General features: G+C 42.9%; 1 protein-coding gene across 2 annotated transcripts in view; it reads right to left on the reverse strand.

The window, feature by feature from the left end:
* Positions 1–2,891: 2,891 nt before the first annotated feature.
* memo1 (mediator of cell motility 1) overlaps positions 2,892–26,014 on the reverse strand; it is a 46,341-nt gene continuing 23,218 nt past the window's right edge. For both annotated transcript variants that reach the window (XM_068044426.1, XM_068044425.1), the window contains 6 exons: positions 24,029–24,141; positions 13,645–13,756; positions 11,112–11,254; positions 9,642–9,718; positions 4,196–4,300; positions 2,892–3,556 (listed from right to left, as the gene is read on the reverse strand). In XM_068044426.1, the coding sequence (XP_067900527.1) occupies positions 3,425–3,556; positions 4,196–4,300; positions 9,642–9,718; positions 11,112–11,254; positions 13,645–13,756; positions 24,029–24,141 (682 nt within the window). In that variant the 3' untranslated portion in view covers positions 2,892–3,424. The remainder of the gene's footprint in view (positions 3,557–4,195; positions 4,301–9,641; positions 9,719–11,111; positions 11,255–13,644; positions 13,757–24,028; positions 24,142–26,014) is intronic.

Consider the following 26,014-nt stretch of genomic DNA (forward strand, 5'->3'; position numbering starts at 1 on the left):
AAAAAAATCGACCCACCTTAATATTCTAGGTCTAACCTAAATCTATAAATTTCAGTTTTGAAAATTTTAATTGACCTAGCTTCAATAGCTTTTAGGCGAGTTTCAGATTTCTTCTACGCATTGTGAAGATGTGGTTCCTGACATCACCCTTGAACAGCCTACCTCCCATTTCAACATGATGCCCTGAATACTGGACTGACCAAAGGAAATAGTTTCAACTCCTTTAATCATCTTAAATATCTCTATTAAATCAGCTTTTAACCTTCTATAAAGTGAATACAAGACTAGTCTATCCAACCTGTCTTCATACTTCAACTTTTTCTTTATTTTCCTACTCTATTTGTGCACTCATTTTCTCAATCACTTTCTCATGATCTCTAGATCCTTTTTTCCTCCCATATCAATTTTGTCTGCTCTTCCTTTCAGCTGTAGTTCTATACAGGATTGATTAATGATCTCATAGTAAAGGATTCTTGGGAAGTGTGATCATAACATGGTAGAATTTCACATTCAGTTTGAGCATGTGAAACTAGTGTCTTAAACTTAAAGGCAATTACAAAGTTATGAAGACAGAGTTGGCTAACGTGGACTGGGAAAATAGGTAAGCAGTGGCAGATATTTGAGATATTTCATTACTCTCAAATATATATGCCATTGAGAAACAAAGACTCTGAGAAGAATGCACCATCCATGGCTAAGGAAGTTAAGAATGGTATCAAATTGAAAGAAAAGGCGTACAACTCTGAAGATTAGGAAAATTTAGAAACCAGCAAAGATGACAAAAAAAAGAGAAATTAGAATGAGAGTAAACTAACAAGAAATATTAAAGACAGTAAGAGCTTCAAGTATATAAAAAGGAAGAAAGTAGTTAAAAGTAAATGTTGGTCCAAATGAGGATGAGACTGGAGCATTAATAGGTCTTAATGGATGCATTGGTTGTAATCTTCCAAAATTCCAAGATTTTGGAAAGGAGCCAGCGAATTGGAAAACCACAAATGTAATGCCCTTATTCAACAAAAGAGGGAGGCAGAAAACAGGAAACTACAGGCCAGTTAGCTGTCATTGGGAAAATGCTGGAATCCATTAAGAAAGTAGCAGCCAGATATTTAAAAAAGCATATTAAAATTATGTTGACTCTGCTTGATTGTATGAAAGAGAAATTGTGTTTGACACATTTGAGTTCTTTGAGGATCTAACAAGCTAGGTGGATAAAGGGGAACCAGTAGTTGTAATGTGTTAGGATTTCCAAAAGGCATTTGATAAGGTGCCATATAAAAGGTTACTGCACAAGCTCACATGGTGTTAGGGGCAATATATTAGCATGGAGGATTGGCTAACTAACACAAAACAGAGTCAAGATAAATGGGGCATTTTCAGGTTGGCAAACTGTAAATAGTAGAGTGTTGCAGGGGTAAATGCTGGGGCCTCAACTATTCATGATCTATAGTAATAAATGATGAAGGGAGAGAGCGTATCGCAGCTAAATCTGCTGCCGATACAAAGATAGGTGAGAAAGCAAGTTGTGAGGAGGACAGAGTCTGCAAAGGGATACAGACAGGTTGTGAATGGGCAAAGATTTGGAAGATGGAGCAAAATGTGAGGTAGGAATAGAAAAGCAAAATATTTAAATGGCAAGGCTACAGATCTGGGTGTCCATGAATCACAAAACATTAGCATTGCATGTACAGAAAGTAATTTGGAAGGAAAATGGAATGTTGGCCTTTATTGCAAGGGATTGGAGTATAAAATTAAGGAAGCTTGCTAGAACTGTACAGAACATTGGTGAGACTGCACCTGGAGTACTCTGTACAGTATTGGTCTCAAGGAGGAATATACATGCATTGGAAGCAGTTCAGAGAAGGTTCACTAGGTTGATTCCTGGGATGAAGGGGTTGTCTTGAGGAAAAGTTGAACCTATACACATTGGAGTTTGGAAGAATGAGGTGATCTCACAGAAACACAAGACTCTGAGGGGGGTTTGACAGGGTAGGTGCTGATGGGATGTTACACCTAGTGGGGAAATCTAGAACTCAGACACAGTTGTAGAATAAAGGGTCTCTCATTTAAGACTGAAATGAGAAGGCATTTCTTCTGAGGGTTAATCTTTGGAATTCTCTTCCTCAGAGAGCAGTGGAGGCTGGGTCATTGACTATATTCAAAGCTAAGTTACAGATTTTGATCCGAAAGGGAGTCAAGGTTATGGGGGCAGGCAGGAAAGTGGAGGTGAGGCCACAATTAGATCAATGATGATCTTATTGAATGGCAGAGCAGGCTCGAGGGCTGAATGGCCTACTCCTGCGCCAAGTTCTTATGTTATCTCCCAACATGTGTGTGTCTCATTTAATTTTAGTCATGTCGCCAACATCATGCTCTTGATTTTAAGCCCAAGATAGCAGCAAGAATGCAGCCAAGGTGTATTGTCAGATGGGGGCTGAGCTGGCATTGACAGGTGTAGACCAGAAAGAAACTAGGGCATTGGGGTTTAGGCCAGGATAGGTCAGAGTAGGAAAGAGTGGGCAGCCTAAGTTTGTGAATGGTCTGGAGCTATGAGGAATAATAATCTAGGCCTAGCAGGACTCCAGGACTGAGGCCTGCCTGCACCTTGATGAGCAAGGGGAGAATGGGACTGACTGTGTCAATTAGATACTTGTGGCAATTAGTGTGCTTTTTTTCCCCACAGATGGGGCATTTTTGATTCATTGGTTTGCAGCCTATCACAATCTGCCTATCACCAGACACAGCCTTTTAATTACATGTACAGAGCTAGCCTTAAAGAGAAAGGGGATAACTGGATAGGCAGCCCTGAGTTGTGGGGAGATTCCTGCCTGGAGTAATGTTTAAGTAAAATTATAAACTATGTATAAAGTATGTGTTGTAAGTAATGAAAATAATCAAGAAAAGAATTAACCTTTAATCATTTTTAAAAATAGGTAATAAAAACTACAGTTAGTGACAATTCAGATTACACATCAGATAGCAGGAAATCTAAATCATAAGACCATTTTGGTGTGTGTAGCCCTTTATTAGCAACTAAACAAAAAAACCTTATACACTGTTGGCAGCAGCTGTTTGCACTGCAGCTTATATCTTGAGTAACTATGGTATGAGATTATTAATGCAACTGACGTGAATATAAACGGTATACTCTTACCCACATCCTGCAGAACTATTTGTAAGCAAGTACACGTCTAGTTTTATTGTGTCAGCATTGGCCAACTTATCACTAGTTTACGTCATCCTGTACCTCACTTCAGCTTAAAGAAAACAAAAAGCACATGTCAATCAAAACTATGAGGGACTACACCTCAAGGAAGTAAGTTCAAAAGTTCAACATCGGATAGCTCCAAATAATGGAGGTATGTCTTTGAGGGAAGGCTGGGACCAGATGACCGAGGATGCAGTGGCTTTCCTGAGCAGCGATGATTCAGTGGACCATCAAAGTACCCGCAGCATAGCTAACAGAGCTATCTTCCCAGTTTTTGCATTGACTGGATTGGGCGTAATTCAGGAACGAGAAAGCCATGTTCATCCCACTCTTCCTCAATTCTGCCACCGCCTGAAAAAAAAAACAGGAATAGCCTTAAATGTCCCATCAGCAAAACCTAGCCCTTGGCAGACAGGGAAAAGGATCTGTTTATCTCAGCCCACTGACCTGTGTGAGAGACTACTGGAAATTCTAACACTGATCAACAATAAGAACCATCACAGCACATAGGAGTCTAGTTTTTCTCACGAGTGTCTGATTTTTGAGCTGTACAGGGATTGTTTTTCATGTATGCAGGATCTCATTTGTCAGATTCATGAGGTTATCTGAGCTCGAGTTGTACTGGGGTCTAATTTTTCTCCTGTATGGGTTTTTTCTTTTAAGGTCAATGGGGATGCTGCCAACACTCTCAAACCCTGTAATGATTTTGAATGCTTCTCTTCATTATCACAGATGGGGTTAATGTTGGACGTTTCTTTACTCAGGACTTTCCTGACCCGAAGCAGTTTAATCCCTCTTGCACATATATCTTCCTGGTGCTTGCAACCACCCACACGCGCCCCCCCAGGCTACAATATGTTGGACATCTCTGATCTAAGTAACTGTACAATAAAAGGCAACTCATCCCAATAAAAGATACATTTAACAGCAACTAACAAAACTGTTATGGACACATGCCAAAAACAGCAGAACTGAGTGATTCCAACTTACATTGAGCAGAACCCCAATTGGGTGGCGACCACAGATAGTGTTGTGGTATTTCTTCAAATAGTTGTTAAATGATACAGCGTCTAGTTGCTCTATAATATCCATACCCTGAAATAAAAGAGATTAAGTGGTAGACGGTATTGTCATCCATTCTGCAGAACTGTCCGTGTTCACTATTCATTACCAATCTTGTTGTCTTAAGAAATTAGCTTTCACTATGTGTGAAAGGCCAGTTCATGAGGAAACATTGGTCCTGTCCAAGATTCAATGACCAGTAGTATACTGACTAACACACTAAATCCTGAAATATAAATGGCACTAAAACCAGAAAAAGGCCAGAAGTACAGATTGGCCATCACCAGAGAGGGAAGATAGGTTGCCTTTTATCAAAGTGTCTGCATTCAAACTGTTAACCTGTCTCTGCCACTTTCAGTTGCTGCTCAAACTACTGTTTATTTTGTCTTTATTTCTATTTGAACATAAATCATATACCTTTCCTTGTGCCAGTCAATGCACCCCCTGAAATTGCATGGAATGTAGTTTGCTATCCACCTCTAGCAATGTAAAAAACCTATAATGTAATCATTGACATCGGTATTAATTAAGAACCTGGACTTAAATTACATAATCAAAAATGCATAACTCAATAGATTTTCCAATATGGACATGATGGGCTGAATGGCCTCCTTCTATGTCGTAAATTTATCTGATTCTAGATCAGTATCTCCCACCTCTCCCCCATAACTACTCCAGTTCTATGTGGCTGAAGTCCAGTTGCTTCAGCCAGCAAAGCATGAGAAAAGCTCAGGAAGTTCAATGAGCTAAATCTATTACCATTTCAGTAAATCGGTCTCATAATAGAAATTTATACACAAAACAACAAGCCTCATCACAAGTGCCCACATTTCCTTTGGTCACATTTTTCTTTTTTCCAAGACTGATTCAACCAATCCTGTTCTACATTCTCTCATTAAGAGTAAGAAGATAACCAAGGAGAGAGTAGGGCCCATAAAAGACCAAAAAGGTAACCTGTGTGTAGGAGTGGAAGTTATTGGTATGGTTCTTAATGAATACTTTGCGTCTGTCTTCACAAAAGAGGGGGACGATGCAGATATTGTAGTTAAGGAGGAAGAGTGTGAAGTATTGCATGTGATAAACATAGGGAGAGAAGAAGTATTAATGGGATTAGCATCCTTGAAAGTTGATAAATTACCAGAGCCAGATGAAATGTATCCTAGGCTGTTAAAAGCAGCAAGACAGGGTCTGACCATCATTTTCCAGTCCTCACTGGATACAGATGTGGTGCCAGAGGATTGGAGATTTGCTAACGTTGTACCTGTGTTTAAAAAGGGAGTGAAGGATAGACCGAATAATTACAGGCCAGTCAGTCTAACCTCAGTAGTGGGCAAATTATTGGAATCTATTCTGAGAGACAGGATAAACTGTCACTTAGAAAGGCACAGGTTAATCAAGGATAGCATGGATTTGTTAAGGGAAGGTCTTGTTTGACCAACTTTATCATTTTTTGAAGTAACGAGGTTAGATGAGGGTAGTGCAGTTGACGTGGTCTACATGGATTTTAGCAAGGCTTTTGACAAGGTCCCACATGGCAGACAGGTTAAAAAAAATCCCTTGGGATCCTGGGAAATGCAGCAAGGTTGGCAAAATTGGCTCAGTGGCAAGAAACAAAAGGTTAATTGTTGAAGGTTGTATTCGCAACTGGAGGGTTGTTTCCAATGGCGTTCTGCAGGGCTCGTACTGGGTCCCCTGCTTTTTGTGATGTGTATTAACGATTTGGACGTAAATGTAGGGGCATGATCAAGAAGTTTGCGGACGACACAAAGATTGGCCATGTGGTAGATAGCGAGGACAACTGTAGGCAGCAGGAAGATATTGATGGTCTGGTCAGATGGGCAGAAAAGTGGCAAATGGAATTCAACTTGGAGATGTGCGAGGTAATGCATTTGGTGAGGTCAAACAAGGCAAAGGAATACATGATTAATGGGAGAATACGGAGAAGTGTAGAGGAAGTGAGGGACCTTGGAGTGAATGTCCACAGATCCTTGATGGTAGTTCAGGTCAATAAGTTGGTCAAGAAGGTATATGGAATCCTTTCTTTTATTAGCCTAGGTATAGAATACAAGAGCAGGGAGGTTATGCTGGAACTGTATAACTCATTGGGTAGGCCACAACTTGAGTACTGTGTGCAGTTCTGGTCACCTCATTACAGAAAGGATGTAATTGCACTAGACAGGATACAGGGGAGATTTACAAGGATGTTGTCAGGACTGGAAAAATGCAGCTATGAGGAAAGATTGGATACGCTGATACCTTGGAATAAAGAAGGCTGAGGGAAGATCTGATTGAAATGTATAAAATGTTGAGGGGCCTGAACAGAGTGGAGGTGAAGGGTCTATTCACCTTAGCAGAGAGGTCAGTGACGAGGGGCAATAGATTTAAAATGATTGGTAGAAAAATTAGAGGGGAGATGAGGAAAAACTTTTTAACCCAGAGGGTGGTGATGGTCTGGAACTCACTGCCTGAAAGGGTAGTTGAGGCCCTCAACTCATTCAAAAGGAGTCTGGATATGCAACTCAAGTGCTGTAAGCTGCAGGGCTACGGACCAAATGCTGGAAGGTGGGATTAGAATAGGTGGATCATTTTTTGGCCGGCACAGACACAATGCGCCAAGTGGCCTCTTTCTGTGCTTTAAACCTTCTATGATTTAGTGTCCCTAATTTACCAATCTGTCTTTCGGATGAGATGTTAAATCGATGCCCCATCTACCCTCTCAGGTGGACAGAAAAGATCCCATGGCACTATTTTGAAGAGCAGCAGGGAATGGAGTTATCCCCGGTGTCCTGGCCAATATTAATCCCTTTAATCAACATCACAAAAACAATCTGGTTATCACATTACTGTTCGTGGAAGTTTGGTGTGTGCAAAATTAGCTGCCACGTTTCTCACAACAGTGACTATGCTTCAAAAGAAAAGTACTTCATTGGCTGTAAAGCACTTTAGAGACGTTTGGTGGTTGTGAAAAGTGCTACATAAATGCAAATCTTTCTTTTCAATCCTGTTGTCTCATTTAGAGTCCCTATATAACCAATTCTATTACACATTATCTCATTTAGTGTCTTCAAACCCAGTGATAGTTACAAAAGTCCATTCCACACATACATATTGATCAGCAATAATCCCCCCACAGAGCTTTCTCATTCCTGACTGACCAAATGTCCCTGCCAATCATGGCTCATTTTCATTCACAAGCTGGCCAAGTTGATTAGTGATGCGTTCATGCTTACACTAACATAGCACAGACACAATGACCTGGCCATTTCACAGCAAACTTGTCTGAGGTCCAGAAATAGATGGTGGTGTGCCACTGAAGATCATTACAGTGGACAAAGACCTGAAAGAGGTATGGGCATCATGTACTGTGTGTGACACAAGTAAATCCACCCCCCCCCCATAACATTGTCATTTGGAAAGTCAGAATTGTATAATTTACAACAACATCTTGCATTTATATAGGGTCTTTAACATAGCAAAACATCACAAGGCGCTTCATAACAGCATTATCAAACACTGTTTGGTACTGACAAGTAAGGAGATATCAGCCAGGTGTCCAAAAGAATAGTCCAAGAGGTAGGCTTTAAGGAGCATCTTAAAGGAGGAATCAGGTTAGAGAGCCCAAGAGGTTTATAGTCGGAATTCCAGAGTTTAGAGCCGAAGTAGCTAAAGACAGCATCTGGCATACAAGTGCCTTTATGATTCAAGGTTTTCTTGCAGCTTAGAAATGTCGAACGGTTCTTTATGGCAAGGGCAGAGACACCCAGCAATAGCACTGAATTATGCAGGTTAGTCTGCCTTACAGATAGAAGTAATATTGGTCTATGCGGTGACTGAACATAAACAGAATGAGCCATTTCTCTGCTTCAAACAGTTAAAGGGCAAAAGAGAGAAATATGCCTCACTTAACATTCAACCTTTATTAGCCAAGTGGAATTATCAAACAAGAGAACAGCCAGCCTGGGAAAATCAGTTGTGTTTCTTCAGCAGATCAAGCTTGCAGAACCACCAACTCTAAGGTTCCACCAACGTAACAAAGATACTGGATGGAGGTCTTTAAAATTATGAAGAGGTTTGATAGAGATGTTTCCACTAGGGGAGAAACCAAAATTAAGGAGAAACAAATATCAGGTAGTCGCTAGTAACTCAAATAGGGAATTCAGAGAAATTTCTTTACCCAGACTGTGGTAAGAATTAGAACTTTTTTTTAAAAAAACATTCTTTCACAAGATGTGGGCATCGCTGGCTAGACCAGGATTTATTGCCTATCCCCTAATTGCCTTTGAGAAGGTGGTGGTGAGCTGCCTTCTTGAACCACTGCAGTTCATGTAGTGTAGGTACACCAACAGTGTTGTTAGGAAGGGATTTCCAGGATTTTGACCAACAACAGTGAAGGAACGGCACAATGGTTCCAAGTCAGGATGGTGTGTAGCTTGGAGGGGAACTTGCATGCATCTTGTAGATGGTACACACTGCTGCCACTCTGCATCAGTGGTGGAGGGAGTGAATGTTTAAGGTGGTGGATGGGGTGCCGATCAAGTGGGCTGCTTTGTCCTGGATGGTGTCGAGCTTCTTGAGTGTTGTTGGAGCTGCACCCATCCAGGCAAATGGAGAGTATTCCATCACACTCTTGACTTGTGCCTTGTAGATGGTGGAGAGGCTTTAGGGAGTCAGGTGGTGAGTTACTCGCCACAGAATTCCCAGTCTCTGACCTGCTTTTGTAGCCATAGTATTCATATGGCTAGTCGAGTTATGATTCTGGTCAATAGTTACCTCCAGGATGTTGATAGTGGGGGATTCAGCAATGGTAATGCCATTGAATGTCAAGGGAGATGGTTAGATTCTCTCTTGTTGGAGGAGGTCACTGCCTGACACTTGTGTGGCGCGAATGTAATTAGCTTTTTATTAAATTCATTCATGGGATTTGGGCGTTGCTGGCTAGGCCAGCATTTATTGCCCATCCCTAATTGCCCTCGAGAAGGTGGTGGTGAGCTGCCTTCTTGAACCGCAGCAGTCCATTTGGGACCACATGGAGTAATCAGGCGACCAGCATAGATGCATTTAAGGGGAAGCTAGATAAGCAAACACGAGAGAAAGGATTAGAAAATTATACCGATAAGGTTAGATGAAGAGAAGTGGGAAACTCGTGTGCTGCATAAACACTGCCATAGATCAGCTGGAATGAATGGCCTGTTTCTGTGCTGTCCACGCCATGTTGAAAACATTGGCTCAGCAGCAACAGAAGTACCTTGGGGCGTTTTAATGTGCAGTTAATTGCTATTCGAAGCAGATTAAACACAAAGTTGGAACGAAACTTCATACAAAGAACACAGCGGCAGGTCTCCTCCCTCAGAAAACAACCTGTCAGTTGCCGTACCATTTTATCCAAATGCTGAATCGATCTGTAGATCTCCCCTTGACTCTCATCGTAATGCGTGTATCGAAAACGCTGTCCTGAAAAATGATAAGCATCAGAAATCTGAGGCAGAGGTGGTCCAGCCAGCTACAAACATTAGATCCCTAATCACAAAAGTATTCTGTAGTCCAATGGGCTGAATGGCCTCCTGCTGAGCACATCCATGGTTTTCTAAATAATATGGGACTTGTAACATCTCTGCTGTTTGAGGGAACAGCTCATTCATTTGTAGATGTGGCTTTCAATAAATTTATTACATGTACATAAAATATACAGCATAATTTGTACTAGTCTAAATTTCTTATTTGAATTGATTGATCTTCAAAGTGAGGGGTATACATGCAGGGGAATGGGTCTCTTTCCATGTCAAGTGCTCCCCGGTCAGCCAGATGACAAGTAAAACTCCCTACACTCTGCCCCTAACCTGAGAGAAGTGCCCCTATTGCAGAGGTGTGGTATTGTCCTATTCCCCACATCAAGCAGCCTCAGGCCTCTGAGCAAGACTGCCAATTAGTGTTGAACTAGGGACAGTTAGTTCTGTGCTGTCAAGAACTGGGCTGAGACCAGACAAACTCATTGCAGAGAGTGGGCTAGATTCAAGCTCATGTCCCAGAGGCAAAAAAACAACCCACTGTTCCTTTCCGTTCCCCGAGCTCTAGGTTTCTATCTCTGTGGTTCACTGGCATTGTAAAGATAAAATATTTGAGAAGTTGGGCAGCGATAGAAAGGAAGAGGCTAATATACCTGTTAGTAGCAATGAATGCTGGTGCTGCAAACACCAATAACATCCAATTATACCTTCATAATAAGCATCAGAGCCAGGCAGTTATAAACATAAATGTGTTCTATGACAAGTTATTAAAATAAAGTTCTTGAGGATCTGGAATTTTAATTCCGACTAATGGCATAACGAGATGGCAAATAAAACATTTCTGAAGATATCTCAGTCATTTGACAAAGACCCAAAAGGCAATAAAATATACTCAACATTTATAAACAGCACAGGCTAAAATAAACAAAATACATTTTCCATGCTGTATATTTATACATACACAGGGATATAGAACGGGAGCATATGGATTATAGTACTTAATTGCACTGGAGAAGAAAATTGAGCCCTAACTCACTCAGCCCCCAAATTCTGTATTCAAAGGATGACCTTTTGTGCATTTGCCTTCTAATGGATTTGGTCCCTGTTGCTTAAAGAGGATAGTGTAAATGTGGGAGCACAATACATGTGCACGGCTGGAGGGTATGCAACTCCTGTATGTGGGTGAGTTTGTGCGTGCAAGGACGTGTGTAAGTGTGTGAAAGTACGGCTGAGAAAAAAGAATATGTAGAGATAAACCATAAATGTTGTAAGGACAGAATTACACAAATGTGTCTTTTCTCAGATCCCTTCCAACCTATGTGATTTAAACCAGTACATACCCCAGTGACAGAAATCTGACGAGATCACAAACAGATTTAGAGGATCCGCTAGGTATTTACTGAAGAGCTCCCCGTACATCTGCTCTTTGGAATCACTCAGGGCTCCAACCAAAACGGGAACAATGGTTAACTCATCTTTTTGGCTGTTAAAAAGAGAGAGAGAGAGAGAGAGTCATTTAAAAAAAAATGAAACGAAACAATTACTAGGAGCAAAAAAAACTTAGTTTGGACCCTTTAAAATCCTGTTATTGGATTACACACCTGCTTCTATGTTTCATCAGCCGTGGCTCAGTTGGTAGTGCTCTCTCCTGAGTTAGAAAGTCATGTGTTTCAAGATCCACTCTAGAGACTTGAGCACAATCTAGTTTGTCACTTCAGTGCATTACTGAGGGAATGCTGCACTTTCAGAGGAGCTGTCTATCGGATGAGGCCTCATCTTCCCTCTCAAGTGGTTGTAAAAAATCCCGCAAAAACTATTTCTAACAGCATGGGAGCTGTCCCCACTGTTCTGGCCAAAATTTTCCTTCAACCAACATCACCAAAACAGATGATCTGGTCATTTATCACACTGCTATCTGTGGGACCTTGCTATGCACAAATTGGCTGCCTTATTTCCCTACATTACCAAAGTGACTACACTTCAGAAGTACTTAATTGGCTGTGGAGCGTTTCTGGATGTATTGAGGATAATTTCTTCCTATGTTTCTACATTTTATAACTGAAGGTTATAAAAGTTGATTGGATACTGCATGGAACATGCTGCTGTATAAGGAAGTGCCACTGGCCAACATGCAACAAGCCTGAACTAAATAAGAGTCTTGCTCAACCATCTGCGGAGACAGAGCTATATCATAGAGCTTTTCCTCTTGAGATTAAATGAGGAAGGTAGAGCTTACTTCTTGTGGAAGGAGTGAGCCTGAGACGGAAAAGAACCTTCTCATTCTGTGCTACATTTTTACCATTCCCCATTTATATCCATCAATGGTCTCTCTATTGCCCATGGCCTAATTTTCAGGTGGATGGATAAATGGGACCCATTTTGATGCTACAATCCCAAATTCCATCCCCAATATTGTCCCAAAAATGGTCACCACTGTATTTATACAGAATACTTTAGCACCAAAACACTGCCACAGAATATCTAGGCCTCTGAATTTCCTATGCTGTCCAGTCGCTTGATTCAAAAGCTAATAATTTAATGAACATTCTGTCTGACAGTGAGGACATAAAATCGGCTACATTTTAAATAGGAAAGAGGCCCCCTTTAAAATAAATGCCAAGCACACTTGGACCACAGCTGTATGTTCTGTAGTCTAATAAATGCAGAATGCGGATAAGACTTTATTGAAGCAAATGTTCCAATGGGAATTTCACAGCTGGTGATCAGGACAATGTCCTGTATCGCCACCCTGCTGATTTAACATGCCCCATGCTTTATTGCGAGTGATACCAAACCACGTTTGCTCCAAGTCAGCAAGCTTCAGTTGGTTTACACTGTTAAAAGGTCAGCCCAACTGAACATACTAAATTCTAATTTAATTAAGACTAAAATAACATTTGCTGTTCTTAAAAGGGCACATTAGTGCCGGTTCCATGTTTTTGAGGATTTGCTGATTAAGAAATCACAGAATGCAGAGAAGTAAAATGTTAAACTCCTAGTTCATCACCACCCAACAGTCACAATTTTCAGTTCATCATTTGATGGTAACGATTGTCCAAAGCAGCAAATGGAACAAAGCAACACATGATCCCCATGCTCACTGACATGCACTGACTGCTGGACCAGCAATGCCTCGATTTTAAAATTCTCATCCTCGTTTTAAAATCTCTCTATGGATTCATCCTCCCAATCTCTAATCTCCTCCAGACCTGCAACCCTGAGATCTCTGCAGTCCTCCAATTCTGGCCTCTTGTCCATCCCCATTTTCATTGCTCAACCATTGGTGGCCGTGCTTTCAGCTGCTTAGGCCCTAAGCTTTGAAATTCCCTCACTAAACGCCTCTGTCTCTCTCTCTTTTAAGTTGCTCCTTAAAACCTACCTCTTTGACCAAGTTTGTTTGTCACCCGTCCTAATATCACCTTATGTGGCTCAGTGTCAGATTTTGAGATTATGTTCCTGAGAAGCACTTGGGACGTCTTTCAATGTAAATGCAAGCTGTTGTTGAATGCGAGGCCTTATTCATGACTGCACTTAAATATAAAAAGGGCAAGGTGATTTTTTCAGTTTTAAAAATAAAACCTTGCTCAAATGTCGACTGAATTGTCATGAGGGAGGAGAGTGGGAGAGCAGCAGGTTGTTGACACCAGTGGGCTGTTGTGGTTGGTTGGTGGGGATAATGATGATGGGCTACTGTGGACCATTTATACTGGGAGAGACAGATGGCAGATGGGCTTTCACATATCAGCAGCATGGGGAGATTAAGAAAAGCGAGGCCCTTTACAACATTTCATCCAATGAAAACACAAAGAGGGAGGCTTCAAATCTGATTTTACTGCAAGCTCACTCATGACGTACAGCAACTGGATGACTTACCTCTCCATTGTTTTAGCTGTGTAAGGCAGATGCATTTCGATACTATGTTCATCTTCATCTATCTGAATAGTCATCCGCTCGAACATCCCCGTCTTCCACAGCTCTCCATAAACTGATTAGAAAAGAGAAAAATCTTGATTGCATGGCATCTTCGGCCTCAACCTAGTTTCATCCACATGTGCTTTAACCACTCATTTGAGACCATCCTAGCCCACAGTATCAACCAATTAAATTTACCTACTCTGCAGAACAAGTGTGAGCTAGGAGCCCAAAAGTCCAGTAAAGTTGGAACAGGGTGTTTGTTAATGGTTCACTTAGACACGGAAGAATTTATCCATGTGTCTCTCTCTCTCTTTTTCGCACAAATAAAAAAGTTCTATCAGAAGATCACCATTTTTTATCCTTTCTGGCACAATACTTAACTTAGTAGAGCTGAATATTTAAGTGTGTGTTTTGTACAATGCCCAAGGCATTCCACAACTTAAGCTGCATGTGGGGTCATAGTTTTCACACAAACAGAACACCATGCTCCCTATAATTTAGTGGCGCCTTGCGACATTGCAACTGTGTGGCAGTGCCTGCCAGCACACGTACATTATTTTATTAACTGGTATCAGGGCTACCCTGGAGAGGAATACCAAGGTCTAAGGGGCTGATAACCTGCTGTTGACAAACAGAATCCCTACCAGCTTATTCCCAAACTCTATTAAAGCTTTAAGGTTTAGTGCGGCATAGCTTGGCCATTGTCAAATAGTGTTTGGTGTATTTTCGTATGTTCATAATAGTTTCAAGCCACTAAAGAGTCAGTATTTTGGCTAGGGGTGTCCAAGCTTTTAGCTTTCATAGGCCATTTATAACATGGAGCCTTGGGGAGCCATAACTAACATTTAAATCCTTGTTCCCATGAACTTCATAAATCTTATCTCAGTGTTGATATTAACAGATCATGGTATACTGATTCAGGATTTATCCACCAATGTGGCAACAGCACTAAGAACAGCCCTTTTCCAAACCTTTAGATTTTCACAGGATAAGACAGTGAGTAAGAAATACAAGTGTAAATAGAACTGAGTTGCCTGAGCATTATTGGGCATAGGTGGCCCACCATCTAATCTCAAATGACTGGACCGGGATCAAATACTGAATGTCTACAGACACATGGTTAGACGAATGACTAATTTAAGCAGTGTCATTTTCACAAGCAACACAAACATTTAATTCAATTCACAATGATGAGATTTTGAATTGCTGACCCTCACCCTTTGGAAGATGACTAATCAAGAAAATGAGGATGAGGACTTGCCTTTATTTTATTCCCTTCCTATTCTAAAGGCATTGCCTCATATTGGCGTGTGGGTTTCACTGGCCCTGTGGAGTTCGGATAGCTAGTGCCAATGGTCTACTCCACTGTGGCGGCCATTGCAGCTGAGCACGATGCTGTCCAGAGGCGCTGAGACGCTTAGGAGGTCGGGAACAGAATTTGCTGGTTGAGTTATCTCAGCCCTAACCCAGAGGAACAAAGACCAACTGTAGCACTACCACCACAACCCCAAGGGGAATTGGCAAAGTCAGAACAAACGAGCAGTCAAGCATGGGGTCTTGCTGCTCCTTCATGACTCAATACCACACCCGACGAAAGATGATGGACACACAAACAATCCATTTAGATGGGGCGAGTTCTCTTGATGCACCTTTGCTAATGGCTGTGAAGGCCAATCTTGAGGCAGGTTCTGCCAGAAGTGACGCTGTGAGTTGTTATTTACGGCATTGGCGCCTGTTGCCAAGCTGCTGTAGCCACTGGTCGTCATGATAGTGCACACCAGTCCACATTTCCCTCTTTCGCCAGCTAGTGACTCTCAGGTGCAATAGTTGACATTTAAGACCGTCATGTCACGCTTGCAAGCCTCCTTGAAGCGGAGGTTTGTGTGCCCCACTGGTCATCTGGCACCGTTTATCTCATCATACAGAAGGTCCTTGGATAAGCGACCGTCTTCTATCCTGCAGACGTGTCCAATCCACCGAAGCCACCTTTGTCTGATTAGTGCCAACGCACTTGGGAGCTCTGCCTTTGAGAGGACTGCCGCATTTGTGATTTTGTCCTGCCAGGATGTACCCATAATGTACCATAGACAGCGAAGATAGAAATTATCGAGCTTCTTCTTCTGGTAGTGGTAAGTCACCCATGTTTCACAGCCATACAGCAAGGGGTTGAGAACACAGGCCTAACGTATCATCAGCTTGGTCCTAAGAGTCAGTCAGTTTGGTGCTATTCCGTGTGAGTTTCACAAGTCGGCCAAAGGTGGTAGCTGCTTTCCTTATGCGCGTATCAAACTCTGCATCAAGGGACAGATTGTCCTGGCCAAGGTGGCAATTCACAGGTCCAGGCTGCGGGCCGTCGGGGGGGGGGGGGGGGGTCCGTCCTCCCTGATTGCCTGCCCCTCCTCCGCGGTTACGTTCGCGCCCAGGTGCCCCTGGAGAAGGAGCATGCGGTGTCCGCTGGTACGCTCGAGGCCTTCCGTGACCTGTGGGCACCGCAGGGACTGCAGTGCATTGTTGACAGAGAATGGCATTTTTTTTTTTAGATTAGAGTTACAGCACTGAAACAGGCCCTTCGGCCCACCGAGTCTGTGCTGAACATCAACCACCCATTTATACTAATCCTACACTAATCCCATATTCCTACCAAACATCCCCACCTGTCCCTATATTTCCCTACCACCTACCTATACTAGTGACAATTTATAATGGCCAATTTACCTATCAACCTGCAAGTCTTTTGGCTTGTGGGAGGAAACCGGAGCACCAGGAGAAAACCCACGCAGACACAGGGAGAACTTGCAAACTCCACACAGGCAGTACCCGGAATCGAACCCGGGTTCCTGGAGCTGTGAGGCTGCGGTGCTAACCACTGCGCCGCCCTTTTAATTTGAGTTTTTTATTTATCTTTTTAATAAAGTTATTTTAAAAATATAAATATGTACATAAAGGGGGCCTGAGGAATAAAGGCCCCCTCGACATAAAATATATAAAAAAAAGGGATAGATGGTCATCGTGGACCCAAGGTAGCAGAATTTGCTAACCACTTCCAGTGGGGTATTTAGTATGGTCAGGGGTGGAGATGCAACACCTTGTCCCATGATCACATTTTCTTGATGCTTATCGTCAAGGAGAACAAGCTACAGGCACGGGAGAGACAGTCCATCAGTCTTGGTAGCTAAGTTTCCGTGTGAGGGACTAGTGCAGCATCAGCCTAAGGTTCTCTGATCAGGTCACGATGTGTTTTTGTCTTCACTTCCAGCTTTGATAGATTGTACAGCTTGCTGTCTGACCTAGTGTGCAAGTAGACTCCTTCCATATCTGCAGGGAAGGTGCCCCCACTGAAGAGCAAACTTCTGCTGCTTCTGGATTTTATGGTGCACTCCAACTTCATCTTTCTATCCTGCAACTGACTGTGCACCTCCTGGATCTCCCTTCCGATGAAAATACCTCCATCAGTGCATCCTCCAACACTCTACTCTCACATAACATCTGGACGTCACTCGCTATACCCGTCTCCAACTCCCGACAACAACTCGATGCTCCATGCTGATTCCTCCCCACCTACATCATTTCATCAGGGACCTCTGTCTTTAACTCTGGGCTCCTCATTATCTGCATCTATTTCCTGTTTACTATCACATTTTTATGTACCCTAATACCACACCCTAACATACGTAAATCCACTGGGAAAATGAGAGCACTGGGGGAGCAGGCAGGTTAATACCCCTTTTCTAAAGGAACAGGGAATCTAGAGAAGGAAGAGACGAGACAAACTAAGTAGTAAAGAAATACACATCAAAAAAGAAAAAAAAGAAATCAGTTACAACACAAACAGACATCCAGCCAAACCTCCACATGAACAAATAATCCTAACTTACCCACCCTGTTCCCATATCCCTTTAACCCCTTTCTTTATCCACCTATCCAATCTCATCTTGATCATCCTGATGGTTTCTGCTTCACCCTGGAAGTGAATTCCACAGCCTCACATGTGTACGAAGAGGTTTCGCCTGTCCTCTGTTCTAAATCTCTTAGATTTATTCTTGCATGTACAGCCCGTTATTTTTGACCCTTCAACAATCTGCTTTTATCTACCCTGATCAACGTTTCAGAATTTTGAACACTGTCATATTGGCCTGTAACTTTGGTGTTTGAATGAAAAATGAGCCAATTATTCAAATCTTTTTATTTATACTTCCTTATACCAGTTTAGAAACAGAAAATTTATGTAACAGCAGGAGGCGATTCAGCCCATCATTTCTGTGCCAGCTGAAAAAGAGCTACCCAGCCTACCCACCCACTTTCCAGTTCTTGGTGTGTATCCCTGTAGGCTATAGCACTTTCAGGCAGTGAGTTCCAAACATACTCTGAAAAAAAATTTCGACTGCCCTCTAATCCTTCTGCTAATTAATTAGTAAACTTCCTAAGAAGTTATTCCCTGCCCTAGCCTTGGACTCACATCTTTCTCTCCTATCTCCCCTCATGCCCTCTCCAAGTTCATCTTGTCTGAGACCCACCTCCTGCTCCCTTGACTCTAATCCCACTAAACTGCTGACTATCCAACTTCCCCTCCTTGTTCCATTAGCTAATATTGTTAACTGTTCTCTTTCTTGGACGCTGTCCCTCTCTGCTTTAAATTCGCCTTAACCCCCCTCCCTCAAAATACGAACACCTGACCTTACATTCTTGCAAACTACCAACCCATCTCCAACCTCCATTTCTTCTTAAGTCCTTGAATTTGTTGTGGCCTTCCAAATCTGTGCCCATCTTCCCCAGAGCTCCATGTCTGAATCCCTCCAATCAGGTTTCCCCCACTGCTGTAGTACCAAAATGCCAATGAAGTTATAAATGACATCCTACGTGACTGTGACAAAAGGTAAACTATCTCTTCTCATCCTCTTGACTTGTCTGCAGCTTATGACAGTTGATTACATCCTCCTCCTCCAATGCCTCTCCACTGTTGTCTAGCTGGGTGGGACTACATTCACTTAGTTCCATTCTTATCTATCTAATCTTAGTCAGATCACTTGCAATGGCTTCTCTTCCAATCCTGCAACATTGGTGCGCCCAAAGATCTATACTTGGCAGCCCCCTATTGCTCATCTACATGCTGCCCCTCAGTTACATTATCCCAAAGCACAGCATTAGCTTTCACATGTATGTTGACAACACCCAGCTCTACCAACTCCTGCACTGTTGCTAAGTTATCAGGCTGCTTATCTGACATCCAGTACTAGATTAGCAGAAATTTCCTCCAATTAAATATTGGAAAGACTGAAGCCGTTGTCTTCGGTCCCTGCTCCAAAATCCTTTCCTGGAAGACCGACTCCATCTCTCTCCCTGGGGAAACTGACCGAGACGAAACTAGACTTTTTCCAGCCTAGGTGTCATTATTTGATCTCGAGATGAGCTTCCAACCACACATCTGCTCCATCACTAAGATTGCCTATTTCCACATTTGTAACATCGCCCAATTTTGCTTTTGCCTTAGCTCATCTGCTGCTGAAACCCTCATTCATACCTTTGTTACATCTAGACTTGACTATTCCAACACACCCCTGGCTGGCATCCCACATTCTACTGTCCATAGCAATGTGGTTGACTCTTAAATGCCCTCTGAAATGGCCTAACAAGCCACTCAGTTGTATCAAACCACTACAAAGTCAATAAGGAATGAAACCGGACACCACCTGGCATCAACCTAGGCACCAGAAACAACAACAGCAAACCCAGCCCTGTCAACCCTGCAAAATCCTCCTTACTAACATCTGGGGGCTTGTGCCAAAGTTGGGAGAGCTGTCCCACAGACTAGTAAAGTAACAGCCTGACAGTCATACTCACAGAATCATACGTTACAATGTCCCAGACACCACCATCACCGGGTATGTCCTGTCCCACCGGCACGACAGATCTAGCAGAGGTGGTGGCACTCCCTGGGAGTCCTCAACATCAACTCCAGACCCCATGAAGTCACATGGCATCAGGTCAAACATGGGCAAGAAAACCTCCTGCTGATTACCACCTACCGCAACCCCCTACCCCCCTCAACTGATGAATCAGTACATGTTGAACACCACTTGGAGGAAGCACTGAGGGCAGCAAGGGCGCAGAATGTACTCTGGGTGGGGGACGCCAATGTCCGTCACCAAGAGTCGCTCAGTAGCACCATTACTGACCGAGCTGGCCAAGTCCTAAAGGACATAGCTGCTAGGCTGAGTCTGCAGCAGGTGGTGATGGAACCAAGAGGGAAAAACATACTTGACCTCTTCCTCACTAATCTGCCTGCCGCAGATGCATCTGTCCATGACTGTATTGGTAGGAGTGACTACCATATAATCCTAGTGGAGACAAAGTCCCGGCTTCACATTGAGGATACCGTCCATCATGTTGTGTGGCACTATCACCGTGCTAAATGGGATAGATTTAGAACAGATCTAGCAATGCAAAACTGGGCATCCATGTGGCGCTGTGGGCCATAAGCAGCCAAATTGTACTCAACCACCATCTATAAACTCATGGCCGGCATATTCCCCACTCTACCATTACTATCAAGCCAGGGGATTAACCCTGGTTCAATGAAGAGTGCAGGAGGGCATACCTCAAAATGAGGTGTCAACCTGTTGAGGCTACAACCCAGGATTACTTGCATGCCAAACAGAAGAAGCATGCGATACAGAGCTAAGCAATCCCACAATCAACAGATCAGATCCAAGCTCTGCAGTCCTGCTACATTTAGTCGTGAATGGTTGTGGACAATTAAACAACTGACAGGAGGAGAAGGCTCCACAAACATCCCCAATCTCAATGAGGGGGAGTCCAGCACATCAGTGCAAAAGATAAGGCATTTGCAACAATCTTCAGCGAGAAGTGCCAAGTGGATGGTCCATCTCGGCTTCCTCCTGAAGTCCCCAGCATCACAGATGCCAGTCTTCAGCCAAATTCAATTCACTCTGCATGATATCAAGAAACAACTGAAGCCATGGATACCGACAACATTCCAGCAATAGTACTGATGACGTTCTCCAGAACTAGTTGCGCCCCTAGCCGAGCTGTTCCAGTACAGCTACAACACTGGCATCTACCTGGCAATGTGGAAAATTACCCAAGTATGTCCTGTATACAAAAAGCAGGACAAATCCAACCCAGCCAATTACCGCCAAAAAAACCCAACCTGAGCCCAACAGAACCACATCTGACCCGAGCCCGACCCGGCCCGAGTCCTTCCATTTTTTCCCGCACCCAACCCGACCAGTTAACTTACCTTCCATTTTTCACTTTGTTGCTGATCTGCACAAGCTTAAAATAACAAAACCACCTTTCTGGTCCAAAAATTAAATTAACATTGGAGCCACTTACTTGTGATAGAGCCTGTCCGGCCTGGCCCGACCCAATCCCGAAAGCCGGACCCAGAAATGCAACCCGACCCAAACCCGACACGTCATCAGGTCCCGTCAGGTAGCAGGCCTTCACAAGGCACCATTTGACAGAGTATGGCATCAAGGAGACCGAGCAAAATTGGCGTCAATGGAATCAGGGGAAAACTCTCCGCTGGTTGGAGTCGTACCTCACACAAAGGAAGATGGGTGTGGTTGTTGGAGGTCAATCGTCTCAGTTCCACGACATCACTGCAGGTGTTCCTCAATGTATTGTACTAGGCCCAACCATCTTCTGTTGCTTCATCTATGACCTTCCTTCAGAAGTGGGGATGTTCACTGATGATTGCATAATGCTCAGCACTATTCGCGACTCCTCAGATACTGAAGCAGTTCGTGTAGAAATGCAGCAAGACCTGGACAATATCTAGGCTTGGGCGAATAAGTGGCAAGTAACATTCGCGCCACACAAGTGCCGGGCAATGATCATCTCCAACAAGAGAGAATCTAACCATCTCCTTCGACATTCAATGGCATTACGATCGCTGAATCCCCCACTATCAACATCCTGGGGGCTTACCATTGAGCAGAAACTGAACTGGAGTAGCCATATAAATACATTGACTACAAGGACAGGTTAGAGGCTAGGAATCCTGCGGCGAGTAACTCAGCTCCTGACTCCCCAAAGCCTGTCCACCATCTACAAGGCACAAGTCAGGTATGTGATGGAATATTCTCCACTTGTCTGGATGGATGCAGCTTCAACAACACTCAAGAAGCTCGACACCATCCAGGACAAAACAGCCCGCATGATTGGCACCCCATCCAAAAACATTCACCACCGACGCACAGCAGCAGCAGTATGTACCATCTACAAGATGCACTGCAGCAAAGCTCCTTCCAAACCCGTGACCTCTACCACCTAGAAGGACAAGGACAGCAAATGCATGGGACCACCACCACCTGCAAGTTTCCCTCCAAGCCACACACCATCCTGACAGGAATTATACAAGTTGTTGTTATATCTTTGCCTTCCTTCCCCCTTATTACTGACCTCTCTGGTAAGGGAAATGGGTCCTTCCTATCCACTCTATCTAGACCACTCAGGCAAGCTCCCCCCCAGCCTCCTCTGTTTCAAAGAAAACAATCCCAGCCCATCCAATCTTTCCTCATAGCTAAATTTCTCCATTTCTGGCAACATCCTCGTCAATCTCCTCTGTAACTTCTCTGGTGCGATCACATCCTTCCTATAATGTGACCAGAACTGTATGCAGTACTTTAGTATTGTACCTTCTCTAAAGCCTCAGTCTCCTTCCTGTAGTGTGCTGTTCAATGCTACACAAAATTTTCTAACTGATGTCTTAATATTTTATATCGGCTCATCATCACCTCTTGGCTTTTATATTCTACTCCTCTTATGATAAAATCTAGAATCCATTAACTTTTTTACATCCCATCATGCCAATAGTAAGCAGTGGCTCAGTTGGTCGCACTCACGCCTCTGAGTCACAAGTTTCTGGGTTCAGGTCCAACTCCGGGGCTGGAGCACAAAAGTCAAGGCTGACACTCGAGGTGCCATCTTTCGAGACCCCATCTGCCTGCTTGAGTGGACGTAAAGGATCCCATGGCACTATTTCAAAGAAGAGCAGAGGAGTTTTCCCAGTGTCCAGACCAATATTTATCCCTCAATCAACATCACAAAAAAATATTGTCTGGTCATTATCGCATGTTTGTGGGTGTTTGCTGTGCGCAAATTGGCTGCTGCGTTCCCTACATTACAATATTGACTATACTTCAAAAGTACTTTATGGGTGTAAAGTGCTTTGAGACGTCCAGTGGTTGTGAAAAGTGCTATATAAATGCAAGTTTGTTTTTAAGATGGGCTGGTTGGGCTGAATGGCCTGTTTTCATGTTGTGACTTGTGTATTTCTATACTATTTCCAATTTGTCTCTTCCTCAATATAGGTTTCCATTTGTGGGCAAGATCAGAACTTGGGGCCATTAATAAAAAATATTCACTAAAAATCCAATCGGGAATTCAGGAGAAACTTCTTTTCCCAGAGACTGGTTAGACTATGGAACTCATTACACAAGGAGTAGTTGAGGAGACTAACAGACACAGATAAAACACACGAGGGGGGCGGAGGGGGTGAAGAATAGAAAGGATATGCTGATAGGACATGAGGAAGGGTGGGAGGAAGTGCATGTGGAACAAAAACCATGGACTAGTTGGGCTGAATGGTCTGTTTCTGGACTGAAAATACTTTGTAATACTGTGGAACTCGAGTTGCTGCCGTTCATGTCCTGTGAACCAGTACCCCCAATCACTGCACTAAGCTTACTTCTATTAAAAGTATAATAACTACTTTTTACAAAATGTACCTTCTCACAATTATAGATATTGAATTCCATCTGCCTCCTTTTAGCCCATATCCACACCATATCAATATCCCTTTGCAACTTCCTTTTGGTCTTCTAAAGAAACTATACCTCCAATTTTGGTCAATTTCAACATCACTTTCTCTAGGCCTATATCAGATCATTGATGTGTGTGCATGTGCGCATGCATATTTTATATGGCCTCGAAACAGAACTCTGTGGGACAACATTATCAACTTCCAACTGTTCTGAAAAATTGTCCTCAACTCCTGTTTTCTAACCAAATTTTAATCCATTTTGGAATTCTCCCATAATTCCATATTCTCGACCTTCTCTAATAATTTCCCATGTGGTACCTTGTCAAAGACTTTCCTAAAGTCAATGTAGACTACAACCACTGCATTTCCCCATCTCCCATACCATTACCTCCTCAGAGTGGGCAGAATGGCAAGTGACAAATTTCAAAGGAAACTCAATTCCCGATTCAACAGGGCAGCAGGTAATTTTGACATTAGTCGTTCCACATACGTCAAAAAGCCCATATACAATGCTTTGCTTTATATCAACAGCAAGATCTAAGCATTGACACTTACTCTTTTGATCGATGCGTAGATCATACAAAGGTGTTCTATAAATATCTGCAGTGGATAGAGCACAGCGAGAAAGAGGCGCATGGTGTGATGGTCCCAAGATAAAAACTCTGCGTCTGTGAGAAAATTAAATTGACTGGTAAATCTGAGCAGTCACATTCTGATTTAACACAAATGATTACAAAATACCCATCGGTTCCACAAGAACTAATACCCAGCCAGTGTCAGTTACATAGCAGAGATCAGCAACAGATCACATCCCATCTTTTGTTACCTGCCCTTTACTGTAGGCGACAGATGTGCCTGCCCTGGGAATGCAGTTAATTGATGACAAGTGCTGTTCACTTTCCAGATTTGAACTTCATGATCTCAGCATCACAGACTCCAGGGTCACATGGTAATTACAGATGAGGAAGGTCATTCTGCCCATCTAAATTCATCCATCCAGTGAGATCGCAACAGCCCTCCCACTGCAGCATCTAATTATTTCGGAAATTATTCCTGAGTTTTTGCCTCCATTGTGCTATCTGGATGTTTCATTGATTATTCTTTGTATGAAGAAAAATTAGTTCATTAAGTCCTGAAATCACTTTTCACTAGTTTGAACCTCTGCCCCCCTTAAAGAACATTAGTCAAAGCAGGAGTAGGCCATACAGCCCCTCGAGCTTTGAATAAAATCATGACAGATCTTCCCCCTGAACTCTACTTTCCCACCATATCCCTTGATTTCCTTCATGTCCAAAAGTCTCAGTATTGAATATACTCAATGACTGAGCACCAACAGCCCACTGGTGCAGAATTTTTCACAGTTTTATAACTTGCTGAGTGAAGAAATTTCTCCTCACCTTAGTTCTAAATGGCTGACCCCTTATTCTTAATCATATAGGGTGAGTGAAACGATCAGTAATATTCTGGGTTAACTTTGTACAACTCATTCTATCATTTCCAAGATCTTCCATCAATCCCACTCCACTCCTGATTTAAGATCATCTGCAACTTTGACCACTTTGCATTGAGCTTCTGAATCCAGGTCAAAGATAATCATATGCATTCTGTAACTGGGAGCATTAAAGGAAATTGGACTTGGGTAATTTGATTTCTTGCAGGGTGCAAAAAATCTTAGGCTTCCTCCTCAGATGCTATGCATCAGCACTGATCCTATGTTCATTTTGAAGCCCCTGGAATTCTTCTGCCTTAAGTAAACTAGTCAAGTGCCCAAGATGTTGCCCACAGTTAGTTGAATACAAGCTATCTTTTACATAGAAGATGGCAGAGTTGGGGAAAGACTATAGGAACTCATTCCAAACTATCAGGACAGTTGACATAATATTGAATAGGAAATGTTAACACAGCAAATAATATTAAATCTCAACAGAAAAGTGTGACCAAAAATCAAAGATAAGAGACAGTAAAGTTTAGGGACAGAGAGTACCCGTCCTACACATGACTTTAGCAATTCACATACATGTTGATTATATAGATTGACGGAGGTTGGTATAATACACTAAACTCTGCTCATGTGTCCAATCCAGTTTATTTAATCAGTCTTACTCCCAGTTTGGAATACCTGAGTCTCTCTCATGAGCTAAACGAGGTTTATCCTCTCAGAATAGGTACAGCCCAGAAAGAGATCAAGCTCAGACAATTTTGCACACTGATGCAGGGAGGTGGCAGAAGTTAGCGAGGCACTATCAGTTTTCAAATATCATACTGCAGGACAAAAATCACAAATGTGGCAGTCCTCCCAAAGGCAGAGCTCCCAAGTGTGTTGGCACTAATCAAACAGAGGCGGCTTCGGTAGATCAGACACGTCTGCAGGATAGAAGACAGTTGCATACCCAAGGACCTTCGGTATGGTGAGGTAGCTGGGGCCAGGCAACAAGTGGGACGCCCAAAGCTCCATTTCAAAGATGCTTGCAAACGCAACATTAAGGCCCTGTATGTCGACTATCGGACCCAGGAGTCACTAGCTGGTGAAAGAGGGAAATT

Source organism: Heterodontus francisci, chromosome 13 (assembly GCF_036365525.1).
Source record: "Heterodontus francisci isolate sHetFra1 chromosome 13, sHetFra1.hap1, whole genome shotgun sequence".
In the NCBI taxonomy this organism is placed as follows: domain Eukaryota; kingdom Metazoa; phylum Chordata; class Chondrichthyes; order Heterodontiformes; family Heterodontidae; genus Heterodontus; species Heterodontus francisci.